The sequence below is a fragment of the Crinia signifera genome, chromosome 9, assembly GCF_055691185.1.
Source record: "Crinia signifera chromosome 9, ASM5569118v1, whole genome shotgun sequence".
Classification (NCBI taxonomy): Eukaryota; Metazoa; Chordata; class Amphibia; order Anura; family Myobatrachidae; genus Crinia; species Crinia signifera.
In genome coordinates, this window is record NC_139225.1 from 11,219,132 (window position 1) to 11,245,999 (window position 26,868).

General features: G+C 43.3%; 1 protein-coding gene across 2 annotated transcripts in view; it reads left to right on the forward strand.

The window, feature by feature from the left end:
- ASTN2 (astrotactin 2) overlaps window positions 1-26,868 on the forward strand; it is a 349,199-nt gene that overhangs the window by 216,527 nt on the left and 105,804 nt on the right. For both annotated transcript variants that reach the window (XM_083161032.1, XM_083161033.1), the window contains 3 exons: window positions 6,196-6,320; window positions 7,229-7,333; window positions 8,001-8,180. In XM_083161032.1, coding sequence (XP_083017158.1) covers window positions 6,196-6,320; window positions 7,229-7,333; window positions 8,001-8,180 — 410 coding nt within the window. The remainder of the gene's footprint in view (window positions 1-6,195; window positions 6,321-7,228; window positions 7,334-8,000; window positions 8,181-26,868) is intronic.

Here is a 26,868-nt window from a genome sequence, read left to right on the forward strand (position 1 = left end):
TGTGAGGCAGTAATGCTAACCATTACACCGTCCGTACTGCCCCGTATCTATAACACATGGTGGAGATAGAACCCATGACCTCAGCGCTGTGAGGCGGTAATGCTAACCATTACACCATCCGTACTGCCCCGTATATATAACACATGGTGGGAATGGAACCCATGACCTCAGCGCTGTGAGGCAGTAATGCTAACCATTAGACCATCCATACTGCCCTGTAGGTTAAATAGCTCCAGATAACAATGAATCCTAGTTTGTGCATGTCAATAGGCAGTCAAGATGGGCCAAATTGTTATAATCTGCCGTCAAATTCTATGTTTCTTTGTAATGGTTGACCATAATGTATTGGATATGAGATGCAGCAAAATTACCACTGACAACTAAAACATAGTCACTGGCAGCCGACCATAACAGTTGTAACATGCCTGTGTTATACTCTTCACCGCCTTGTACCTCCCATAAACGCTCACTGTCAATCATTCTACTTCCAAATCCAAACTACGACTGCTGTATTAAATCCATCGTGGTACATGCTCAGTAGAATAAAACATTGTCCATCTCTGGATTAAACGCTCTGTCAACTATTTTGACTGCTGCTATCAAATTAGACTTGTTATGAACAATGTTTCTGGTCAAGCCCATAGACTTGGGTTCACATGAAAACACATTCTTAGTGCTTAGAGTTCTATATAATTTCCCAGTTGTTTGCTGAAGCTATTTCATTCAACATTTCCTATGCCTCCTTTGGGGAGCAAGCTTAGTATAGAGTTCTGATGTTATCATAAGTCGAGGCCTCTTGCTTGAGTTATTTTGGACATGAACAAGTGAACTGTTGAAGAGCTGGTAAATGTTATATTTGTGGGTATGCCAGGCCCGGTAAAAAAACAAATTGGGGTGTGGCCTAACTACAGGAGGTGTGGCCACCTCCCGCAATTAGGCCACTCCCCAAAATTTTTTAGAGGGGGGTGAAAAAACACTAAAGTCGAGGGGGCATGTTATTGCCTCCCCCCTCAGCAGCAGCAGCACACACATGAGACACTCATGCTGAGCTTGCTGTCAGCACAGCACATGCTGTAGGTGTGTGCTGCCCGGAAGTGACGGAGAGTGAAGGGGAGGGGCGTCGGACCAGGGCCCCTACCGGGCGCCTCCAGCAATTCCGGGTAATTAGTACCCACCCCCTCCTCTCAGCAGCCCTGGGCAGCTATGCGGCAGGTGGGGTGTGGGGGAGGAGAGTTGTAGGTCTGGGTGCAAACTGGGATGAGGGGGCATGGATCAAACCCTACCGCAGCAGGTAAGTAGCAGTCCGTTGTGTACCCTTCCCCCTCTCATTCGTCATCTCACTAACGGTTTGGCAGGCACTGTGAAGAAGGAGGCTGCCGTGGTTATCTCCAGTAGTAGGGTGGGCTGGGTTTGAATAAACTGTTGGCATCCTCATTCTGTCTCTGGCAGGGATAGAACCAGGGTTGAGTTGAAGGTGGTAGCTTCATCCTTCTTCAACATAGCCAATAAGCCGCACTGTGCTGATGTTTCCATCAGTGGCCCTTATTCTGATTGATGCGGACTTTACCGCGTTCTTACGGATTGCGTCTTTACGGCGTCTGCGCATGCGTGGAGAACGCTACGCGCATGTGCCACGCCTTGACTCGGTACCAGTTCAGACAAAGCCCGTCCAAAACTGGTCACCGCAATCAGTCGGGAAATAGGGGCGTATTATGGGCGTCATGCGGAATGACACATGGGCGTAGTTTCAAAGTGGGCAAAACGGGGCGGAAACATGGGCGGACACGGGGGAGTACACTTATGTTGGGGGGCGTACATTCGGAAACCACTCCGAATGCACGCGAGCAAAAAGGGCTGAAATGTGCGGTGTCCACAAGTGTACTATTGCTTTGCGGACACCACTCGTTCATGCGGTAGGCGAACGTACGCCTAATGACTACAACCATTAACACCTGAACCCAATACAATCTACTCCTTTACTCATTACTCACTAATAGGACGCTTGTCAGTGCTTTAATTGAAACCATTGCTGCTTCAAGGAAACATTACTAGTCCCCCACATATGCTGTACTTCTCAGACACTTAAAAACTGCTAACAATTGACATGACAGAATATTAATACTATCAATACACATGTGTATTCGACATGTACTCATGAAACCACACATTTTGGGTAAAGTAAACACATTTATTTATATTCATGTCACAGTCAATGCCACTGTCATGCAATGACCATAAAATTAAACATCAAAACTATAAACAACATGCCAGGAATGCAGCAAAATAAATAATAATAAAACACAAATATAATAGCACACAGATGGACTCCAGCACCTCCTATGTGCCACTGCACATGTAGCCAGTGGGAAATGAGGAGGCTGCTGGCCCTTCTACAGCAGGGCAAGCTGCACCTGACCATTCTCCAGCAGGGCACCCTACACCTGGCCCTTCTGCAGCAGGCCGACCTGCAGGACCTGAAGGACCTGCTTCTTTAATTTTGATTTTTATATGTTTTAAATTATGTTAATTGTGGCATTAATAAAATTGTTTATGCAAGTTCACAGTTGTTGGTTTTATTTGCACTTTAAATAGTATATGTGTAGATTGTTTATAATCTTTTACACAGGGTGTAATACAAAGCATTGCACTTACATTGCTGTAAGGGTTAATGTGTGCTATGCATGTGTTAGGCATGCTTGTAAGGATATATTGGAATCTAATTGATTCCAATTCCAAATAAGCAGTTTTTTATGAGGATAGGTAATTGAATAAGTGGGTCATGTGATGTCTTGCAGAAGATACTTCATAGTGGGTTGTTTGGCGTAAATCCTCCGCTTACGTGCGGTAGCACCGCTTGGCTCCCGTTCGGATGCGGTATTCCCGAGCATACTCTGTAATACTCTGTAATACCGTGCCGAATCGGAGTGTTTCTCCCGCACACGCATGGTTTGTATGTCGTCCGTAAACACGCCCTGTTCTTAAAGAGTGAGTCCGTCCGAATGCGGAGGACACGTGGGCGTTTCTACGGACGATGGCCGCATGCGGCAAAACACCGTGGCGTGCGGACCGCTCCGTAAGAATGCGGGAATTTCCGCACAGATCAGAATAAAGGCCAGTGTTATTCAACTTTTGGCCATATGACTGCTGGGCCGACCGCCTAAGAAATAGAGTGTGGGGATTATACTGGAACTTCTTTCTCTCTGGGAAGCACTTATTGCAACACTTTGTTCACATTCTTTATGTTCTACAGTTAGATGATTCTTCAATCACCACAAGTCTTACTAATGAAGACTTTTTAACGTGTTTGATGAGCCATTTTCTCATGTGCACACTCTGTTTATAATGTCACAAATTCGTTCTGAACTGCTGTAAGGTTTTTTTTTTTTATGTAAAATACATTTGTATTGTTCTTTCTCTGCTATGATCAGACTACCTTGTGGATTCCTTGCGTTGCAGTCTCTTTCAATATTTAACATTTCTTCAGTGCTCTTTGCCATAACTGCCAGTTATATGCTTGCGTCTTTACAAGCACTGACAGCTGTCTCTTTCAGTTATTGGCTCCGTAAAACACTCTCTTTAATCACAGTCGTGAGTCGTCAGACACATAAAATCTGTTTTTAAAAATGTCCTTATTTTTCTTCTTCTCTGTGTGACTTGGAAATTCTAATAGATGAGCCGTACGGACGGTGTAATGGTTAGCACAGTGGTTCCAAAACTGTGTGCCGCGGCACCCTGGGGTGCCTAGGGACACATGCAGGGGTGCCTTGGATTGGTGGTCCAGAATCAATTCAAATTATTTATGGTCAATATAATAGGCAAAAACAGTGCTGATGGCCGCCAATCATACAATATGTGGACAAACCAAAGAAAATCTTAGTCTCTCACCACACAATTAAACCTAAGTATGATATATAAACACAATTTACTTCATTTAAGAATTATTTAAAAAAAAATTTGAATAAGAAACTTTTGGCCTAGGGGTGCCCTAGAAAGAATTCTGATGCTCTAGGGTGCCGGGATTTCAAAAAGTTTGGAAACCACTGGGTTAGCATTACTGCCTTTTCACTGTCAACCTAATGTTTGTGTTGACCTTTCTACCATGTCGAACTTAGGCCTGTTGACATTTATTGGTCAACCTAACAACCGTATCCCAAAACATCACTCATCTACGTAATAATCCAGAACAGCGTCCATCGCTGATTTAACCCGTATACATTTGACACCCAAATTATTTCTTGTTCCTTCAATTCTTGAGAACAAAGAGAGTGTTAGGGGTCATTTGAGTTGTAGGGGAAATTATTGCAATGTTTTAATGGACTTTAAATAGAGGATAAAAGAAACACAATGTGCGACTGCTCTAGATGGGTTCAACAGTTGGAGTGTCTCGCGCCATTCATAAATACACAGGACGTAGTGGTGTATTGAGAATACCAATACAGCACTATGCTGGCTACGCAAACTACGTAAGTGGCTCTGGAGCCCTAAAAATACACAATGCTTAATATCCCCACTATCCACGTCACACCCCCAGTATCCACGTCGGCTGGAGTTGATTTTATAAAGTGTGGCGAGCGCAGCGAACCACCAAGCGCCATGCACCATGCGCTTGCCATGCTTCGGGCTCGGTGGCTCGCCACACTTTATAAAATCAACTCACGCCGACGTGGATAGTGGGGGTATGACGTGGATAGTGAGGGTAAAATGGCTGATCTATACTTACCCATCTCCGGCCCGGGCACTGCGTCGATCCCCGCTTTCTCCCCGCGATCCACAGTGACTCCCCGGCAGTCGCATTCAGTCCCCCTGCTCCGGCACTCGCCACGGACGCTGTACATAATTAGCGTAGTGACGCTGGAGGAGCAGGGAAACCATGTGATGCGCCGCCAGCAGCACTACGCTGAATTACGTACAGCTTCCGCTGCAAGTTCCGGAGCAGGGGGACTGAATGCGACTGCCGTGGAGTCACCGTAGATCGCGTGCCCGGGTTGGAGGAGGGTAAGTATAAACCACACCACCCTGCTGCCTCCTGTATTATCACGGTGCCGGCCACGCTGACAATGTAGCTTAGCTTACGTTGAAAACGTAGCATAGCCGGGCGCCCTGATAATACACAAGTACCGATTTTATATATAAAAACAACAATAATACATAAAGAAATTATAAAATTAATATAACTGTATCCAGCAAAACTAAATGAGGATAAACAATAGTTCACCACTTGGAAGGTTCAATGTCCTGTACTGTGCCATAAAGCATATACATTGGTGGGGACGGTAGCGGCAGCAGCGGGTAATTAGCGTGTAAGGTGGCACACGGGGAAGTGATTCAGTGCTGATATTGCTGGATAACAGTTAGTAGAGTAATTAGGAACGCTCCCACCAGAGATGTATAACGACAATGTAGACATATAATTATATTAATTTATCATTTTGGATTTATTATTGTTGTTTTTATATATAAAATCTCTTTGGTATTACAGATGGAGCGCCTCTCATTTAGCGCCGGGAATGGACAGATTCCCTACGCTGTCATACGCTGGCGGAGAGGTGCTCCATCCGTCAAGAATGTGCGAGCGTCTCACGCGCACTCGCGTCTCCGTCGCTGGGGGTGGGCATCGGTATCCCTGCCCATCCCCACGTCAGGGAGACAGGCAGGGTTAGGGGGGGGGTGCGGGGAGGTGGCGGGACCGACGGTGAGCGACGAGGAGGCGACAGTGAGCTCAGTCGGAACGGGGAGCGTGAGCATCTCGTGCGCACACGCTTCCTTCTGGTGGATAGCGGGGGCTGGCGGCCCAGGGCTGAATAAGCTGCACTCCATCTGTATATAAAGAGTATCTTATTATTGAAAGAATGTGTCTTGTGTATTTATGAATTGCGCGAGACACTCCAACTGTTGTACCCATCTAGCGCAGTCGCATATTGTGTTTCTTTTGTCGTTTAAATATTGATTGGGCTCTGGCAGGCTCAAATACAAATGGGACCTCTGGGCTCGACTTCCCTATAGCCTGGGTGTAGTGGGATCTACCCCATTTTTATATGATAATCGCCTAAACAGCGCTGAGGATTAAGGTTCGCATAGAACTTTAAAGCTTTAAGCATCTTCAAGTCTGAGAAATGTCTACCTACTACCTACTGTATTTGTGTATCTAAACAGTCATAACCCGTTAATCTACTCATCGCGTTGTGTTTGACCTAGGGAGAATAATGTCATTAAGGATTTCCCACAACTGGCAGACGGATTACTTGTTATCCCATTGTCTGTGGAGGAACAATGCAGAGGAGTGTTATCTGAGCCGCGTCCTGACATCGTACTGCTTACAGGTAAGTGTGCGGTGAGCCTTTGTGCTGAACAATTTGCCCTCTTAGATCTCAAGAACAATTAACAAAACCATGTTGTTTTCACAGCAGCTTACAGACTCAGAAAACTGTCATTGTGATTTACAACATGCAGCATTTCAGATTTCATATAAGTAATACATAGTACATTTCAAGTATTTTAACGTTGCAGTTTGATAAATATTACGGACATCAGGGGTGGCAAAATGAATGACCCAACCACATTGCCACTCATCCGCGTCTTTTTTATGGAATCAGCTAGAGTAGGTACATATGGCATTGATCCAAAATAAATCATGGTGGTCTGATTCAATTTACACTGTCAGATCCAAAAATATCCGGAGAACAAATTAAAGAATTGGTATATATGTGATTTTAAGAACAGCAGGACTCCAGTAATACCTACTGTGCATTTCTGCACAATTGGGGGGAAATGTAATAGGATGAGAGAATCAGAAAGTGAGAGATTTGATAAGAAATCTCCAGGTTTTTTTAAAGCGGCAATCATTTACACGGCAAAACCAGTTTGTTTTTGCAGTGTAAATGATTGCGGCTTTAAAAAAACCTGGAGATTTCTTACCAAATCTCTCACTTTCTGAAACTCTCATCCTATTTCCCCCAAAATCTTTAATTTTAGCAGAAAAACAATGGGGGAAATTTAATAGGATGAGAGATTTGGAAAGTGAGAGATTTGGTAAGGTTTTTTTAAAGCGGCAAAAAAACCTGGAGATTTCTTACCAAATCTCTCACTTTCTGACACTCTCATACTATTAAATTTCCCCCAATATTTGAAAATCAAAACACGCCTAGATAGTTGTATCCATTCTAGTATGTCAAATATATTTCATGTACATTTGTGTTATATTTGAATACCCTTTTTGCACTTTACTTAGGTGAAGTGAGATTTAACGAGGCCATGGGATATCCGGTAGTCCAGCAGTGGAGGGTACGCAGCAACCTCTATCGAGTGAAGCTCAACTCAATTTCACTGGCCACAGGTCCGTTCTCTTGAGGGTTCTTTCTTTTGTTTTGCAATGATGAACTTCAAAAAAATTTGTAATACTTCTGTTTGCAGGATGTTCTAAATATTTGTATTCTTAACCAGAATTTGAGATACTTTGCATCTAGTTTAAGGACCATACACACGGGACAATCTCAGGTCTATCTCTAAAGGTGCCCATGGCTTTACCATGTGCAGGTTAAAAAATACAGCTCACTGAATGGTATTAGTAACCAATCTTGAACACTACATGGTAATAGAATTCAGAGATATTGGTTACATATACCTGCGCAGGTGTATGATATGCCCCCAAACCACATCAAGGCTTCTCTGTATATTGGGGGTCCCTAGCACAATATCTAGGTGCAGGGTGCGGCACCCCAAAATGTGCACCATGTGCAGGACAGAAGTGGCACCATGCCCATGTACATGTTATATTTGCCCGACCTGCAGTGCCCATGGTTTTGGCTATTTTGAGAACATATTTGCCCGGTGATCAGGTCTAAATTAGACCCTTATCATGCTGATGCTTTGGCGACAAACTTTGGGAGCTAAACTCGGGGTCCCAGCAAGCCTCTCTAACAAGCCTGGGCAATTACCCCCCCCCTACTTTTGGCATTACCATAACAGAAATCTAAGTTCATTCATATGATTTTCTTTTGTAGGTTTTGCCAATGTGCTGAAGATGATAAGTCCTCACAGCAGTCGGGAAGAGTTACAGAGGATACTACAGATCTATGGCTCTCATTATATTTCCGAAGCACTGTATGGTTCCGAGCTCACCTGCACCATCCGTTTCCCTAGCAAGAAGGTCCAGCAACAACTGTGGCTTCAGTACCAAAAAGGTAAGATATCATATATATTATCTTGAGCCTATAAGACACAGTTAAAAAGTATATACTGCAGAAGGAGTAAATTTATGTTATATAAAACCGTCTTAGACCCGTCCCAGGACTTTGCAGTAGTTTTGAAAAAGAACAGTAGATAAAGACAAAATGTTGAGTGCAACAGAAGTATACCCAATGGTGTCTCTGTGTGATAAATCTTTTTAAAAAAAGACAAGTTTATTAATTTATAGATTGTACTAGATAAATTAAAGTTGATTGGTTGCTATTGACAACTTCTGTGATATCCAATGACAGCTCACTGTAGGATGGAAAGTACCTCTACCGTCTAGGTCAGGGCTGGGCAATTGCGGCCCTCCAGATGTTGAGGAACTACACATCCGAGGATGCTTTGCATTAGTTTTGCTATGTAGCCATGCTGAAACTGATGCAAGGCATGCTGGGATGTGTAGTTCCTTAACATCTGGAGGGCCACAATTGCCCAGCCCTGGTCTAGGTCATAGGTTCTCAAAGTCAGTCCTCAGGACCAGGGGCATAACTAGATATTTGCAGGCCCCATAGCATAAGTTTGTAAGGGCCCCTATATACCAGGGTTGCTGACCCTCCCGGAATTCCCGGGAGTCTCCCGAAAATCGGAATTTGGGGGATCCCCTGAGCCCCCCGAATCGCGGCATGTAAATGCCGCAATCCGCGGGTCTCAGAGGAGGGGGCGGAGCTAAAATGGCACGATCGTGTCATTTTAGCCGAGCCCCCTCAATAGAGATCAGTCATTTCTACTATTTCCCGTAATGGGGGCGGGGCTTAATGACATCACAGTAAAGCCCCGCCCTCGATCGGGTAAGGAAAGTCTCCTCTCCGGGCTTCTCCCGGAGAGGAGCATTTAAAAGTTGGCAACCCTGCTATATACCAAATATTGGCGATAAATGCAGTGCTATTTTTCAGCAGGAACCAGCAGGAACTCAGTTCCTGAACCTCTAATTATATGTGACATCATCAGAAACTGGGTTCCTGAACCTGTTCTGGGCCAAAATGTACTTTCCATAAGATAAGTTTTATTTTAAAGTCACCTGTGAGTGCCTTTATTTCTAAATATAATATATAAATCACTCTCTCTGTCTCTCTCTATTTTTACTTAATCCATCCACCCTCAGACCCGGAGTTCCTGGACCTATTTTTCTAGAAAAATAGTACTGGATAAATGTATATAGAAAATATAACTTATACAGTAAAGATGGGCCCCCTTCAGCTCTGGGCCCCATAGCAGCTGCAGCCCTTGCACCTATGGTAGTTACAAAGAGGAGAACCTAATCATTTCACTGCCTACTATCATTGGTAATTGTACCTTGATAAAAACAGTGCTTCAATGATATATTAAAGGTGTGATTAATCTACGAATTTTCCTTGAACTACACGAGTACAAGGATCACACTACATCTTAACTTTCTCAATCCTATTTAACCCCCTGTGCCACCCTATTTTAAAATAAGTCTAAAATAAAAGTTATGTATTAATCATCTAATTAAATTATTTCAAAAGAGTGCGCCCACAAAGCGTTTTTCTTTCTTTTTTTGCCAGATTTCTCTTTTCTGACAAATAAAAACCCAGTGTCTAACCTATGGTAGTTACGCCTTTGCTCAGGACCCCACACAGTGCACGTTTTTCAGGTCTCCTCACAAAATCACAAGTGAAATAATTAGCTCCACCAGTGAGTAATAAATGCACCTGTGCACCTGCTGGGTGACCTGGAAAATGTGAACTGTGTGGGGTCCTGAGGACCGAGTTTGAGAACCACTGGTCTAGGTCATCAATACTGCATGTTCATAGGGGCATGTATTCTAATATTGTATATCATATCAGTCCATGGATGAGATTATTCTGTGACCGTTTGTGCCAACACACACAGGGGTACTGCCAGCCTGGCTCTGCACCACAGGATCTGTTTCTGTAGTGTGCTTGGAATATGCTACACCCAGACACCATCTCAGTGGGAGAGACCCATAGTTCCCTTTGCAACATCAAATATACTGCTAGAAAATGCTGGGTCTCAGTGTGACCATCAGGAAGGGGGGTGGTTGGGATTTCAGAGGGGCCATGGGTGGTGGCAGTGTGGATCGGGGGCTGGGTGGCAGCTCTTTATTGGCAGCCAGTCTGCAAGCTACGGTTCATAATACCACTGCGACTCAAGGTTGCCTGTCAGGGCACAGCTGGCCTGGCCCCTATCCGGACTGTGCAAATGGATGGACTGCTGTGCTGTGACCTCCGCCTCCTGCCTGCAGCTCAGCATGGTAAGCTGTGAGTGCTGTAGAGGGAGCAGAAGGAGAAGTTGGAGCTGTGAGGGAAAGATGCAGACAGTCTGGGGTTATTTACAAAGATGGGAGTTCTGTTGAAGGGAGTTCTGTTGCTATGGGCAACCAATAAGATTCTATCTGTTATCTTCTAATAGGCGCTAAATAAATAAGAAGTAGTTTCTGATTGGTTACTATAGGCAACATCCCATCTTTAATGTACCCCTTTTTATATGTGTGTGTGTGTCTACGGGGCACTGTGCGAGAGTGTGTAAGGAGGTGTGTGTATGCTGGGGAACTTTCCAATTGTGTCAGTCTTGGCCCCATAAATTTCTGATGCTTTGCTGTTTTTACATAATTTTTATATGCACAATTTATTTTAAGCCCAAATCCATGTCAATATTAGGAACACATCTGATATTTCCTACTCATATGTTGAATAAGAATAACGGAATGACTGCAATAGGCATGTAGTGGGTTAAACAACCCAGGCTGTCTTGACCTTAGGGAAGCATGTGACTTGGCATCCAATAAGGATGGGGATAGCTGGGGATATTAGCTGCAGGAAGAGGAGGAGTCTTCCTCTTTTTCCTGAGTTTCCCGCCCTCCCTCGCCTTACGTTGTGGGTGGGTGTTTCTTTGCGTTGGCTTTTTTGGCTGGGAAAGAATGGCAGGTTAATTGATTTAAGGCTTCGTTAAACGATGATTCATTGTATATAGTTGTTTTTTGGTACGCTCACCTTCGTTGAATATAGGGGGGAATATCGGGGACAGCGACACCACCCGGACAGGTGGGCAGTCAATGTAGAGGGCTGAGCAGATACCGCTTGTTGTTATGATATTTGTTGATTAGGTAGGATAGTTGTGGGTGGAGATTTAATAATTAGCCATTCTTTCTTGGCCACCATGAATTCATTAATTACTAATTAATTAGTTTAAAGTGCTTTAATAAATACAGCTAACACTTTCTGCCAAACTTAAGTCTCCGAGTTGGTATTTCAGGTTTAGTTAAGTGTTAACTTTCATGCAAACACAAGGTCACACCTGAGTTGCTAGGATGTTTAAGTTGTGACAAACAGAATGGGAGAAATTAGTATATGCTTAACCAAGCAACAGAACATAGACAGAGTTTATCAGGTACGCAGCAGAAAAATACCTTATATTAAACATTTGGGATTAAAACGAGATTTAAGACCCTCGGGTTGTAAAAACTAGCTGACCACTGTAAGGACATCATCTGAAGATGAGCTCCGGGGCAGTGTGTAGTGGAGATAGGTGGGGTTTAATAGGAAGTTTTAACAATACCAGATCACACTTTTGGGAACTCAATCGAATTTTCAGTTGCCCATTCTTCCGTGCCAATGGTAGCCCCAGGCGCAGTGTCTATAACTGGAATGTCATTTCATATTCAGAATTTTTATACCGTGTATTTTTTATTTATTTGCAAATATTACTATTTCATTTTTTGTAAGAACTGCATAATTTTATAAATTTGAATTTTAAAATGTTATAAATTTGCCTCTGGCTGTTCTAAACAAGCCCAGAAGCCTGTAGGGATTGTTTGACGGCATTAACCCATATGATTGACAATAGAAAAATATTAACCCTTTCAGTGCTAGAGAAGCCATTGAATGTTAGACATGTGCTTTCTATAGATTATCTGTGTGCGGCACAAATGTGCGTCCTATTGCCCAGAATCAGTAGGCCGTGGCATTGGACCTAGTGATAATCTGTACCTGACGGAATGATGACGAGAAGCTCAGTGAAACTCAAGGGATATGTTTACTAAGGGTCTTTTTTTTATATAAATTAAGGTTTTTATACATTTCTTATTGATTATTTGTAACCTACTGTACTATAGTATAGCACTGGTATCTTGCTTTTGGCAACAAGTGGTCAGGTAATAAAGGATAGTAAGGTTCAGATTCCATTTGGTATCCAGTCCCTGGGTCGACAATGTCTAGGTTGACAGCCACTAGGTTGACCACTATTGGTCGCCCCCGTGACTAGGATGACGCCTAAAAATGGTTAACATTAACAGAAGGTCAACATGGTTGAAACTCAAAGAATTCAACATGACTTTTTAAAGTTATTTTAGTTTAGACCAGGGGTGGGGAACCTCAGGCTCGGGTGCCGTATGCGGCCCCCGTAGCCGGTCTGAGTGGCCCTCCCACCGAATTCTCGCAAGAGGTCGGTAGTTCTCGCGAGATTCCTCTTAATCAATAGCAGCCGGAGACTGTCAGTCCTATTCAACGGCAGCAGCCGGAGACTGTCAGTCCTATTCAGCGGCAGCAGCCGGAGACTGTCAGTCCTATTCAGCGGCAGCCGCCGGAGCGTGGGGCGGCTGCAGCAGGGGAATTTGTAAGAGATATTTCTACTCATAGTCCCCAAAGTATTTTTTCCCCCAAACGGCCCTTGGCACAAAAAAGGTTCCCCACCCCTGGTTTAGACCAACTTGGTTCATACTTTATTATTCAAGTGGGAATAGAGTAAAAAAATAATAGTGTGCCACACAAAGCATGGCGAGCAGACGTGGTACATTTATACGGTGTCCATGTCCAGGTCGACACCCAAAAAATTAGAAAAACTCGTCTACCATGTCAATTACGACCTTAAAAGCTTGTGTTGACCTATGGCATGTAAACCATTTTTAGGTGTCGACCTAGTCACTTTCGTGGTCAACCTAGACATTGTGGACCCCCTATACCCTAACCCTCTCCTTTAAACTAGGGCCCTTATTCTGGTTGACTCTTTGGTGTCTTATATCTGCGAGTGCCTGTACGAGAAGCGTGCGGGCAGCTGACAACCACTGATGTCATCGGGGAATTACCATGAGAACGCCCAGAAGTTTCATGGGAACGCCCATGAAACACTGGGCGTTCCCATGGGCATACCCCCGGCCCGCAACCCCCCGCCCACACTGTTGTGTGCGAGCGCCCGGCGAATAATCTATTTGCCGCGGCCACTCACACACAGTGGCTGCACATGCGCATAGCTAACTATGCGCACGCGCAGTTGCAAAACATAGCTCCCCTGCGCGAACACGCAGGGGGGGCGAGTGAACCTGAATAAGGCCCTAGCCCCACGGTTAGTATACTACTTTCCAATCTAGCCATCAGGATTTTGGATTTGCAGTCCATCCGTCTAGCCACAAGAATTGAAGTTGGTTTTTTACATTAGCCTGTGGAATTTTATATTTATATTCTACACCAGGCATGTCCAACGTTGGCCCTCCAGATGTTATGAAACTACACATCCCAGCATGCTTTGCCACAGTTTTGCAATTAGAGAATGCTAAAACTATTGCAAAGCATGCTGGGATGTGTAGTTTCAAAACATCTGGAGGGCCAACGTTGGACATGCCTGTTCTACACTATTTATCAGAACCCAGCGTCTTCTGTCTACACTACATTAGCACGCAGCAGTGGAATCTATTTTTCACACTAGTCACCAATGCAAGTAACTTTGTATCTGGAACAAACCATGTTGCCATGCAAGGGTAAGCAAATATGCAAAAAAAATGTGGTACTTGTTTAGTTTCACGGCGGCAGTTACGTAGTTTACGTAGTGCTGTATTGAGAATACCAATACAGCACTATGCTGCCTACGTAAACTACGTAAGTGCTGCTGGAGCCCTGAAACTATACAATGGTTAATATCCCCAAAATCCACCTCATACCCCCAGTTTCCACGTCGGCGTGGAGATGATTTTATAAAGTGTGGCGAGCTCAGCGAGCCACTGAGCTCGGAGCATGGATACGCTCCCCACACTGTCGCTGGGGGAGCAGGGAAACCATGTGATGCTCCCCCAGCTGCAATACGCAGAATTATGTACATTGCTGGTGCCGGGGAGTGACTGCCGGAGGAGGGGGACTGAAAGCTGCTGCCAGGGAGTTAGCGTCGACCGCGGGGATCCCCGACCGGAGGACGGTAAGTATAAAACAAAACACCCACCACCCTGCTCCCTCTGCCACCAACCACCCTGCTCCCAGTGTAGTTTCACGGCGGCGGCTACGCTGACAACGTAGCTTAAGCTACCTTGAAAACATAGCGTACAGCTGCCACCGTGAAACTAAACAAGTACCTTTTTTTTCTGTGTACATACTAGCTGTGATTACATATAGCCCACAAATGCTAAACATATATTTTTTTTTTTTACACTGAAATTTAGATTTAGATACACTTCCCACCCAAATCAAAATCTCTCTGTGCACATCTGCCCAAATGCAGTGCAGAATGCTTCATTATCAAATCAGAATCAGACATCTGGGGCCTAATTCAGACCCAGGACAAATTTGTTCTCAAAATGGGCAAACTAGGGGTTAAAGTGAGGGGGAATGGGGTGGAACTGAGTTCCACCACCTCTAATGGTGAGGTGGAACATTTTATTCTCCACATTGGCCCTGCACAGTAATTCTCACAAAAAAGCATTCTAGTTTGTAGTGGAATGCCAAAAAATCCTACCACTGGCCCTGTATCTGCCTAATGGGGGGGAGGGGAGGGGGTGTAATTAGCTGGCATAGAGAAATTATGACCACTTTATGCCCTGGGGCAAACCCATGTGCACTGCAGGTGGGGTAAATGTTACATGCGCAGAGAGAGTTAGATTTGAGTGAATTATTTTGTTTCCGTGCAGGGTAAACACTGGTTGCTTTATTTTTAGACTGCAATTTAGTTTCAGTTTCAACACAAATATAAAACAAAATAAGCAGCACTTAAAAACAATTGCCATACAAGTGAATAAAAAAAATGACTTCAATATATACCACATATTCAAAAGTCAAAATGCACTTACTCCAAAAACAATGTGCATCGTCTTGGAATGCCAGACCTGATCAGATTAGATTACCTAGCAACATTTAAGGCCCCCGACTTCCCCGGCAGCTCCCCGGGGGAGCTTGATTAGATTGGCACTTGATGTGCCATATTTTACATGTGATAAATCGTCTTGATTTATCACATGTAAACTCGGGGAGCAGGGGGGGGAAGGGGGGGCTGCAGAACAGGGCTGCTGGTGGGGGGCGCTGCTAAGGCAGCGTGCAGGGGACGCTGCAAGGGACAGTAACAGAGCCGGGCAGGGGGAGGCGGGAGCTGTCAGTGCTGGAAAAAAAAGCCCATACAATGAATGGGCAGCCTGTGATTGGCTGAGCGCTCTCTCAGCCAATTGGTGACTGGCTGAGAGAGCGCTCAGCCAATCACAGGCTGCCCATTCATTGTATGGGCTTTTTTTTCCCAGCGCTGACAGCTTTTCCTGCCCGGCTCTGTTACTGCCAACTCTGTGTCCCCTGCAGCGCCCCCCTGTCTTACTAGCAGCGCCCCCCCCCCCCCCCCGCATTGACGGCTCCCTGCGGAGTTAGTGCAGGCGGGGACCGCAGGCGTCGCAGAGCAAGGACTGTCGGCGCGGCGGGAGAATAGAAAGAAATCTTATTTAAAAGACTAGGCGGCCACCCGCAGCGGCCGCCCGGTCTTTTGAATAGGATTTCTTCCTATTCTCCCGCCGCGCCGACGGTCTCTGCTCTGCGACGCCTGTGGTCCCCGCCTGCACTACCTCCGCAGGGAGCCGTCAATGCGAGGGGGGGGCGCTGCTAGTAAGACAGGGGGGCTGTATATAAAGATATATCGGATCTGAACATCGTGAGTGCTAAAAAGCATCCATGATGGCTCAGATTCTGATATATCTTATGTTCCGTAGGTCCGACGCCGTGATCCGATGCGCGCGGGACCGCGCATCAGATCAGATGTCAAACACATGCGATTTTGGGCCGATTTCACCCGATTTATCGGCCCAAAGGGCCGAAATCGGATGAGATTGGCCGAAAATCGCATAGTGTATGGGGGCCTTATTCAGATCTGATTGCAGTACAAATTTGTTCTTAAAATGGGCAAAACCATGTGCACTGCAGGTGGGGCAGATGTAACATGTGCAGATAGAGTTCGATTTGGGTGAGTTATTTTGTTTCTGTGCAGGGTAAATACTGGCTGCATTATTTTTACACTGCAGTTTAGATTTCAGTTTCAACACACCCCACCCAGATCTAACTCTCTCTGCAAATGTTACATCTGCCCCACCTGCAGTGCACATGGTTTTGAGAACAAATTTGTACTGCGATCAGTTCTGAATAAGGCCCTTAACCTCATGTGTTCTCTAGCACGCCACTCCCCAGAAAAGAATGTGCACACTTATAGAAGCTCACACACTAAAAGGTATATTCACCTTTACAGTTTATTATGATGCTCCCCATTGGACCGAACATAACATCCCTCTTCCTATTGGACATTGCCCCTCCCCACACATTCACTGATGTACAATCTCGCTCTTCACTTCTCCACTCAGCTTTCTATCAATACTTGCAAATACAACGTTTTTATAACACTATAAACAATCAACTTGATATCAGGGACTGCCGTGTGATGTTTTATGTAGCCTCTACGACCAGAAACAAAGCGATCATGTACTTGGCTTCGTAGGTCGGCTGCACACTACCCTTAACATGCGAACACTTTACTGTACAGCAAAGCACTCAATTAATAGCGATGCAGTTGACGTTTTTGCAGTGGCATTGCTGGGAGGGATTCGGTATGCGGGCAGCATTTTTTTGCTATTTATTTTCTGATACATTATGCAAAAATAATAGTTAACTTAAATCCTCTTCTCTGAGTTAATTGTCAGTAATTAGGCAGCATGTTTGAATTGCGTACACATGTGGATAACATCTCGATTGTTAACGGAGACCTTGACAGTAACACTGAAGAACAAGGAAACATACATTGAAATAATCAGCGGAATCAACAAAACAGCGTAAAGCTCAAGTAAAGCAGTCTCCTTCAAAAGGACAAATGTCTTAAACACAAGTACAAAACTCCAGCTTTTCATCCAGTTGGGGACATTGCACTGTACATATTCCAAAGATGCCCCTAAGGAAAATATGCATTAAATTTATCAAGCGCAAAATAGTAAATCCAAAACCAGCTTTTTTGGATGCAATACTATTGAAACAGTAGAATGAGCCTTAATATTCTCCGGAGACTGGTTTCCAAAACTAATATAAAGGACATCCCTGAAGTATAACTGAAGTGATCCATCTGGTAATAGTTTGTTTACTTGCTAGCCAACAGCTCTATTGAGAATCATCTATTAAAAAAAAAGCGTCATCTTTCTTCTTAATATATGAGTTTCTATCCAGGTAACACTGAGCAAGGAACATGTCTACTTCCAAGGAGGAACACCATATTAAAAAAGTAAAAATAATTCTTGATTTAGGTGGAATCTAGAAACCACTTTCGAATGACGAGGGCTTATATTCAAGAAAAAATAGCAAAAACACAATTCTTTGCCTCTGAAATAGATTTATAGATGGTGTTGTGTAAAGTAGGTTCATAAAAAATGATAAAATATCCTCCAAAGCCTTGTCAAAATTATCTCTCAACTAATTAAGCCTGAAAAATAAAAAGATAGATCTACACAAGAGTTTTACTCCTGCCGGGAAGCCATTTATTATTATTTTTGTAATAACTGGATAGGGCTAAAATCTGTACCTTCAAAAACAGGACTGTAAACCAGAATCTAGACCATCATGTAAAAAAAAATATATACTGTAAGCTCGTTAAAGGAACAGGTACAATAAACCTCTTCAACAAAGAAATATGAGGTAAAATAATAATAGGGTGAGAGATTCAGGAAGTGAGAGATTTGGAAAGAAATTTCCAGTTTTTTTAAAGCGGCAATCATTTACACTGCAAAATCAAACTGGAGATTTCTTACCAAATCTCTCACTTTCTGAATCTCTCATCCTATTACATTTCCCACATGATGTACATATTTATGAAAGATTCCAGCAGTGTTAGGTCTTCTTGTATCTGGGAGACCTTTATCTTTAAGAAACATGAATTGCATTCACTGACAAAGGAGTCATTTGCCGAGAAGATATCCTTGTAGATGTCGACAGGATGAAATTTGCTATCTTTTGGTTGTCATTAAACAGCTGATTTGTGGATTTTTTTTTTTAAGTAAAAAATCTTGAAATGATTACAAATTTAATTACAAAGAAATTAAGGGAATTGCAAAAAAAAAAAAAAATGTTGGGGTAATTGTAAGACAAATTTAAAAAAGAACTGTAAACAAAAATTGTAAAAAAAAAAAAAATACTTTTTGTTAAATAAATACTTCAAATAAATTTCCTGTATATAAATATATTAAAAAAGAAAATTGTTTTGAGGACTTTTTTAAATCTAAGGTGATTGTTAACTTCAATTTAGTCATCGGGGTGAAGGGGAGAGAAGTACAGCAGCAAATCCAGACATTTTTACCTAAACATTTTAAAACTGGACCTGCTCTGAAGCTGCAAGAAAAAAATTATTCTATAGAATTTTCGGGCAGCTCATTTTCTTAGAGGCAATTGAATAGGAACAATATTGAGACTGCGGGGTTTTTCAAAATCCTGTGAAAATTGGCACTATATGTTCAAGGACATTTTAGAGACCTTGGTTTTAAGTAAGGAAACAAGGGAAGCATTTCCCCTGTAGTCTCTGAAGCCACGGCTTGGCTTATGTTTACTCAAGAAAACCCATCCTACAGGCAGCGCTGTTGAGTCCTAAGGTGGGCCATGATACTGCAAGCTTGACCAAATCAGGAAGTAATGCCCCCTCCCCAAACTTTTTTTCTAACAAACTAATATGCGCAGCACTGGGGCAGCTCTAGGAGGGAAGGTGCTTTGCTTCGGAGGCCAATCTGTAAGACTTCTCCTTTCTGCCCACTACTGCTTTGGCCAGGTCTGTATAGCAGGGAACCGTAGCAGCACATCCTTCAGTAAGGGAGACTGCTTAGTGGCAGACTCCAGTCTCTCATTGCCCAATGAGCGGCTGCAGCTGCTTTGCTAGTAAGTAAGTTTTATTTATATAGCGCACTTTCTCAAACAGGACTCAAGGCACTTGCTAGACAGATGCAGCTGTAGCAGTAATGGGCAGTGAGAAGAAGTGTTACGCTGCCCATACACTTGTGATATATTGCATGCAATCATTCAATTTCGACCGATAAATCAAATGATTGTATGTATTTTTAAGGGACCATTCAACGCAATGCATGGGCACACTGTTAAATGTTGCGTCGATAGATCTTATGTGCTGCACATAATATCTATCGAACTGCAGGAGAGGTCACTTGTGGTTTTTAACCACATGCGATCGCTCGAATGCAATCCGCGGGTGGAGGGAAGACTTTAGATGGCGTGGGGTTTGGAGAGAGGGAGCCGGAGGCAACGCTGACGGCATGGAAGAGGATGGGCAGAGGCGTAGCGCCAGAGGGTGGCGGGGGTAAGCGGCGGCGACATAATTATTTAAAACACTGGGCAGCCCACTGATTGGCTGAGAGAGCTCAGCCAATCAACGGGCTGGCCAGCGTTTTAAACAATTCTGCCACCACCGCTGACCCCCGCCGCCTGCTAGCTGAAAGGGGGGCAAGTTTTGCTCCATAAGCTGCGATCAGATTCTATGGACATCGCACTTCAATGTTGCATCCAATCCGATCGCATAAGTGTATGGGCAGCATTAGATGTGGGGAAATGTCCACCAGCTGTAATATTAATAAATAGATAGTTTTACAAAACATGTATTGTCTTTGGGATAAGTAAGGTTTCATGATCTTGTACTTGTCACAATGGGGGAAATTTTCTAAGACAAGAGTTCTAATTCAGATGGGATGTTGCTATAGGCAACCAATCAGAATCTACTTATTTATTTATCACCCTCTTGAATGTAATCGATAGTATCTGATTGGTTGCCTATAGCAACATCCCCTCCGAAATAGGACGCCCATCTTAGTAAATTTCCACCAATGTGCTAATATTTGTATTATCTGGTAGTAGCTAAGAACGATGACTGTCATACTGTGTTTTCAACATACAGTACTGCAGCAAATCAGTGCCAGGCTCTGGAACCTCATATATAATTCCTGAGGTTAGTAAAGACATTTAAAAGCTGAAAATAGGCTAATGGATTTTGGCTCCAATTCCAATTAAAATTTTAATGCTACTGTCAATGATATGTCTTTCCTTGCAGACAAACAAAACATAATACTAGTAATTAAAACACTCAAGGGAGTTACTATCACTGCTCAACAATTAAGTATATTTCAGTCAATGTGCATTGTGTTATTGGCCCTTATTCTGATCGGTGCGGCCAGAGCCGCATACGGGGCTCCGGCCGCACCAACCAATCCCCGCCTACTATACGGATCGCCACGGCCGTCCGTACACGGACGGCTGGCGATCCGCATGAAAATGGTGGGGCGTACGCCTCCACCATGGTGGGAGCTGCCCCCTGCATTCGATGGTCGGCGACCATCGAAGGCAGGGCCGCACGCCCCACCAGCTCCCGCAAGCTGAGAGCACACGGACAATCGACATCCGGCGATGTCAGCTTTCCGCCCCCATCACTGGCGTCATAGCCTCATTACCATGCATACGCCCCGTGTTTGCATGGGAACGCCCATGAAACGCGGGGCGTATGCATAGGGAAATGAGGGTATGAAGCCCCTCACGCCCCTATACGCCCCCTTTGCGGCGTAGAAACGTTATGTGCGGCGATTTCGCCTGCACATGCGCAGATTGACCTCTGCGCATGTGCAGACTGAAAACATCGGCGGTACGGCCGCACGCGGGCCGTACCGCTCGATTCAGAATAAGGGCCATTGTCGGCATACAGGTTGAGGATCCCTTGTCCAAACTGCCCAGGTCCTGAAGCATTTTGAAAACCGGATTATTCTGTATTTTTGATTATTTTTATATTTGAATGAAGTATCTTGAGGTATCTTGCATTTATGTTGTATAAGCACATCAAATGCTGCCCATACACTTGTGAGATATCGCACAAAATGTGTACCATTTGACGCAATGCGCGGCCAAGCCACTCGAATGTCGCATCTCACAGTCACATGTGCTGCATATATTTCTCGAATTGTATGTGCGGTCAAATGCGGTTTTGTGCGCATGCGATTTTTCTAAACGGCGACGTGCGATTCTTGAAGAGTTCTGGTCACTTCCTGGCCCCTCCTCTTTTTTTTTATCGAACGGTGCATTCGATAAATCCCATGATCAAACGCAAAATCGAATGCACTAAAATGCTTTTTTCATGCGATTTATCGAATGCTGAGCTTCAAGGGAAATCGAACCCGAGATTGCATCGAATGCAATCGCACATGTGTATGGGCAGCATAAGACATGAAATACACACAAATATATTTTATTTGTGCATGAAACAAGGTTTCAAAACATGGAACAAATGAGCTCTATGTGACTTTTCCTGTTAAAATGCATATTATCTATGATGCACAAGCAGCATCTGTTGATTAAAATAATATGCAACATGTCTATACTCAGGGAGGGACTGCCGCTGTAAGAAATTATAAAAATTTTTTAGAGAGAGAGCTGTATCGTATAATCACCCCTTAAAAATTGGTAACTTTTTAGTATTGGCTTTTTTTGGTGGAAACTTTGTACAGATTTGGATTTATTTCTTGTTTATATTCATATCCTTCTTACTAGATCTGGAAACTGGACAAGAATTAGATTGCATCTCTATGTTAAGGCACCCATACACCAGAACGAGATTGGACCCAACCGTCCAATCTCGACTGGCCGTGCAACGAATTGTGTGCACTTCGTGTGCAGACGATGCGCACTCCCGCGGGTCCAAAGAGTTAAAATGAAGACTGGTACCAAAAAACAAAGCAAAGTGCTCCTCCTATGGTTTACAGTACTGCTGATCTTATTCACCTCCCAGTGTCTCCATAAATGCATATGTGTTTTAAATACGAGGGTGGATCAATAAGTACCTGTGTTTAGAATGACGACGAAAAATTCACAAAATGTTTTATCTCTTTTTCAACATAATCTTCTTTCACTGCAATACACTTCTCCCAACGCCCCTGCCATTTCTTTAAACCCTCTAAAAAATATGATTTGTCAAACGTAGGCTTGTCTTGACAATGACCTCCTCGTTTGAGCTAAAAAAAAAATTCTCCTGCGTGCCATGTTTTCAGGTTATGAAACAGAAAGAAGTCGGGCGAGTACGGTGGATGCGGTGATAATTTGTGGTGGAAAAAAAACTAACCTACAAATGGAGCGCCTCTCATACGCGAGATCCAGCAGAGAGGCCCTCCATCTGGTGGGGAGCGGCGGCGGAGAACGCAGTCAGAATGAGGCACGTAAAAAGTCTTGTGCATGTGCGCCCCCTTCCGTCGGATAGCGGGGGCTGGCGATTCTATCGCCAGCTTCCTGCTGAATGAGAGCAGCTCCATCTGTATGAATCAATCTGAAATTTGGTATGGCGTTGTTTGAAAGATGGTAGTACACGATTGTAATACCAACTTTTCGGAGCAACGCCACCTGTCTTCAAACACAGGTACTGATTGATCCACCCTCATTTGTATTATTTCATGTGTTGTCTGATGTTTCCTGTTGCTTGAACACAGTGGGTAATTATGATTAAGATTGGTGGGATTTTTTGGTATTCTGTATTTTTTTGCAGGGATACTTTCCTATAGTAATTCATGAAATTTGTCACTTAACCAAAATGTCAAAACCTTACACTGATAACTGAAGTAAAAAAAAAAAAAAAAAAGATACTGTTGAACATTGAGGTACGCTATTTATTGATGCCACATCAATAAGACATATTAACACTAAAAGCACAAGTTGTCCTAGACAACATGTAAGGAAGAGGCTGGTTGTTTTTCCTGTTTGTTTTCAGGTTGTATTGATTTAGGTTACGTTTTTAATAAGAAAGTCTGGCATCCCGGTCTTTGCCTTGTGCTTTATAGAATAGAATTATACATCTGCTCTTCCGCTGCAAAAACACAGCAATTATGTGTAATGGAACCACAGCCACTAATATTTGCTTTACTACCAAGGGGAGATGTATCCTGCTTTGGAAAAAGATACAGTTCTAATCAGCTTCTAATTGTCATTTTCAATCACAGCCTGTAAAATGAGTTAGAAGCTGATTGGTCAGTGGAGTATCTCTTTCCAATGTGTGCTACATCTCCCCTTTTCAGACCTGCTTGCTAAACTGCATATATTCGCTGAATAGCGAGCAGGTAAACTTTGCCCCAGCAAATGCACGCCCACCCTACCGCCAGGATCCCCACGCTACTCTGTGAGCTTACACACCCAGTTGCATGCAGCCGGACAAAAGCCAGTGAATGATTTTTCCTCTGATCGTAAAAAAAAAAGCCAGGACTTTTCGTTTGAACACTTCCCAATGAATTGGGGGGGGGGGGTTGGTGTTATTTAACATCAGCCACCCACACTGAGCAGCGAGGGGCCTGCCTTCATTCCAAGGGGCCTGTCTAGCGTTTCTATGGGTGCGCCCACTGTTTTTGGCACTATGCCCATGGAAAGCCGGGTTCCCACCCCTTCTGTCAATCAGGCAAGCGTCCCCAGCAAATTAAATATTTACCAAAGTAAACTCTGTGGGGTTTTGCACATGGGCAGACCTCCACCATCGGGATGAATTCGGACCTTAAATTATCTAAGCATACATATTATGGCATTGAGCATAGGAATTGTTAAAAAAAAATATATATATTAACATATTATGGTTTGCCACTTATGTCAGTACTACACAAACGCATATCTGCCACTTCTCTCCCATGCTAGATTCTATTTAGTAATATTACTGTATCTTCTAAATAGCAAAAATGGTGTGGAACCCAACTGAACAAATACAAGGTCATGTGAAGTTAGTTGTGCCATTTAAATAACAAGGATTGTGTAAGTGTATAATATATTGCAGGGATTCCCAATCTATATTAGGGCCATATTATTAGAGGTTTGTATACTGGAGAACTACAAAGCCCTCTTACATTCTCTGTAGTCACCAGTTGCCAATAGGAACTGGTGGTTCTAGTTAGTTCCAGTCTCCATCAATGAGACATTCCAGATGATGGAAACACCGATCAGAGCACGGATTGTGCTTTATGGCTCCTACACCTCACTTATACCCATTTTAAGTTTTTCATGGAAAGATTTATCTGACAATTGTATAGTTTTTTTTTTTCTGTTACATCATAAAACGAATCAAGGGCTTGACATATGAAATTATCTATTTCAAGGTTTTGGAACCTGACTGGTACAGTGTCCTAGAAGATGGGGCTTTCAGCACTAGACAGATGGCCACTTTGCCATTCCATCTACCATGTTTCCGCAAGGGATTGGGTAGAAACCCTTCCCTGAAGCTATGGGCTATTAAGTGGACCTTCTACCTGGTGTCACCTAGTTCACCGTAGTTATGTTGACATTAAATTTTAGTAAACAAGAATAACTTCATCCTTTCTATTTAACGTATATTCAACTACTCTTGAAACACTACAGTATATACATTTATGGTGAAAGGGGGTAATATCACTTGTATTAGTTTCCTATCTATTTTCTTTAGGGTTAAAAGAGTTCTTGCAGAAATCGGTTTTGATAAATGCTCAATTTAATTAGTCACTTTTAAGAAAACCAAAATGTCCTGATCAAGATCCAGCACCCACAGTGACATGTTTTGATTAGGAGATATCAACCATCTTGAAGTGTTGATTGATTAAAGCTGTCCCCAGTTCGAGAAGACTAGTGCAGTGCAATCTTACAGTAATTATCTTTGGTATAAAACACAGCTTTTAGCCTAGAAAAACTTTCAGCATCAGAACATTGCCATTTGCTCGTAGACAGCTTTTATTTATTACAACTAACATTATTGTTCAATGAAGCCGCTTAGTACCATGCTCCTATAACAAGGTTGGCCTTCAGATTTCTTACCTTGTTTATATGAAATGCAACCACAATTCAGCTGTAGTCATTTTTAACTATAAGAGGGGAAAAAGTTGTTCAAAGGACCTGAAAACACTTATATCCAGGAAAGTGTAAAATGAGGGAAGGGAAAGGGACAGCCAAATAAGGATCCCTCACATAAGGCATTTAGGGTTGTACTCAATCTTGCCCGAATCTGAAAATGGAAGCTGGATTGTTGAATCAGTGGCCGTTTTCGTTGATCCACGGACCTTCCAATGGTGGCAATCTATTCCGACAATCTGAAAAATGGACCTGACATTGCATCGGTCGAATGTCAATTTGATCTTGACGGAAACTGACGATATTTCCGCATACCGGAAATATCACCTGGGATTGAATACACCCCCATAGACTATTGTATCAGAATGTACAGCTACTGTAGCTGGATGCGGTTTAATTACCTATGGACAAAAAAAAAACTGCGTAATAAAATGTTATTGGAATAATTAAATAAAAATGAACTGTACTTCACATATTGGCCTATAAAATAAATAAATATATTAAAAGTTAGTATTACTCTTGCCTTACTCAAGATATTAGCCCATTTTTTTTATAAAATTATTCCCACTTGTGGAAAACTGATGGGGCCTACACACATAGTGAGTGTGCTGAGCGATCGGAGCTATGCTAGATCGCTCAGCACACAGCGCTGCTCAACGCACACGCACAGGGATGTGTCAGCGCTGTGTGCTGAGGGAGCTGCCAGCACCAGTGTTCTCCGGTTAAAGAACACTGGCCATGACAATATTTATGGTCCCTGCTCTTTCTTTATTCTACCGGCAATAGCGATGCGCGGGAACATGCACCGCTAATGCTGGTCCCTGCACACACAGTGATATAGGGTAATTTACTAATCAATCTAATCAGTTCGTTTAGAAAATGGCTAAAAATCGCTATGTGTGTAGGGCCCCTAATGAGTGCTGCAGACAGTGTCAATTATTATCCATGGAACTAGAAGTCTGACTATTATGTAACTAACTCATTGAGCTAAGCTTTTGGCCATGTTGGTTTATGTCTCCAGAGGCGCTCTCTGTCAGAATCCCAGGAGTCGTCTTCCAAAAATGTGAATTCACCAAGACCCTGGGGATGTAACTCACAGGGACAGCAATTATCACCACTGCTGTCCCCACGAGTTACAGTTAGTACATAGTGGGGACATTTTGGTAATGCACATATTTGTTCATCATATGTGTTAAGTGACATTGAAGGTTAGATTTGGCAAAAGATCTGGGCGTTCCTGATCGATTGAAATGGCCAATTGCTCAAATCGTTCCGTGTGTATGAACGATATAGAAGACGATGCGCGTACCCGCCGGTCGTTGGTAGAGGTTGATGATCTTTCATGCATGCAAAAAAATCAGACCAATCGTTAACGATGTGTACCAATCGTTTCTTGTGTATGCACGAGGATACAGGATTTTATGCTGATTGTGCAGGGTGAGAGAGGGGGCGTTCCAATGCCTCGCTGCTCACTATAAGTTATGTGATTTTGGTTATCCAGGTAATTACAAGACACTTGCAAAACTGTAAAACAATCAGCAGTATAATTAATCAAAACAATATGGGGCCTACACAC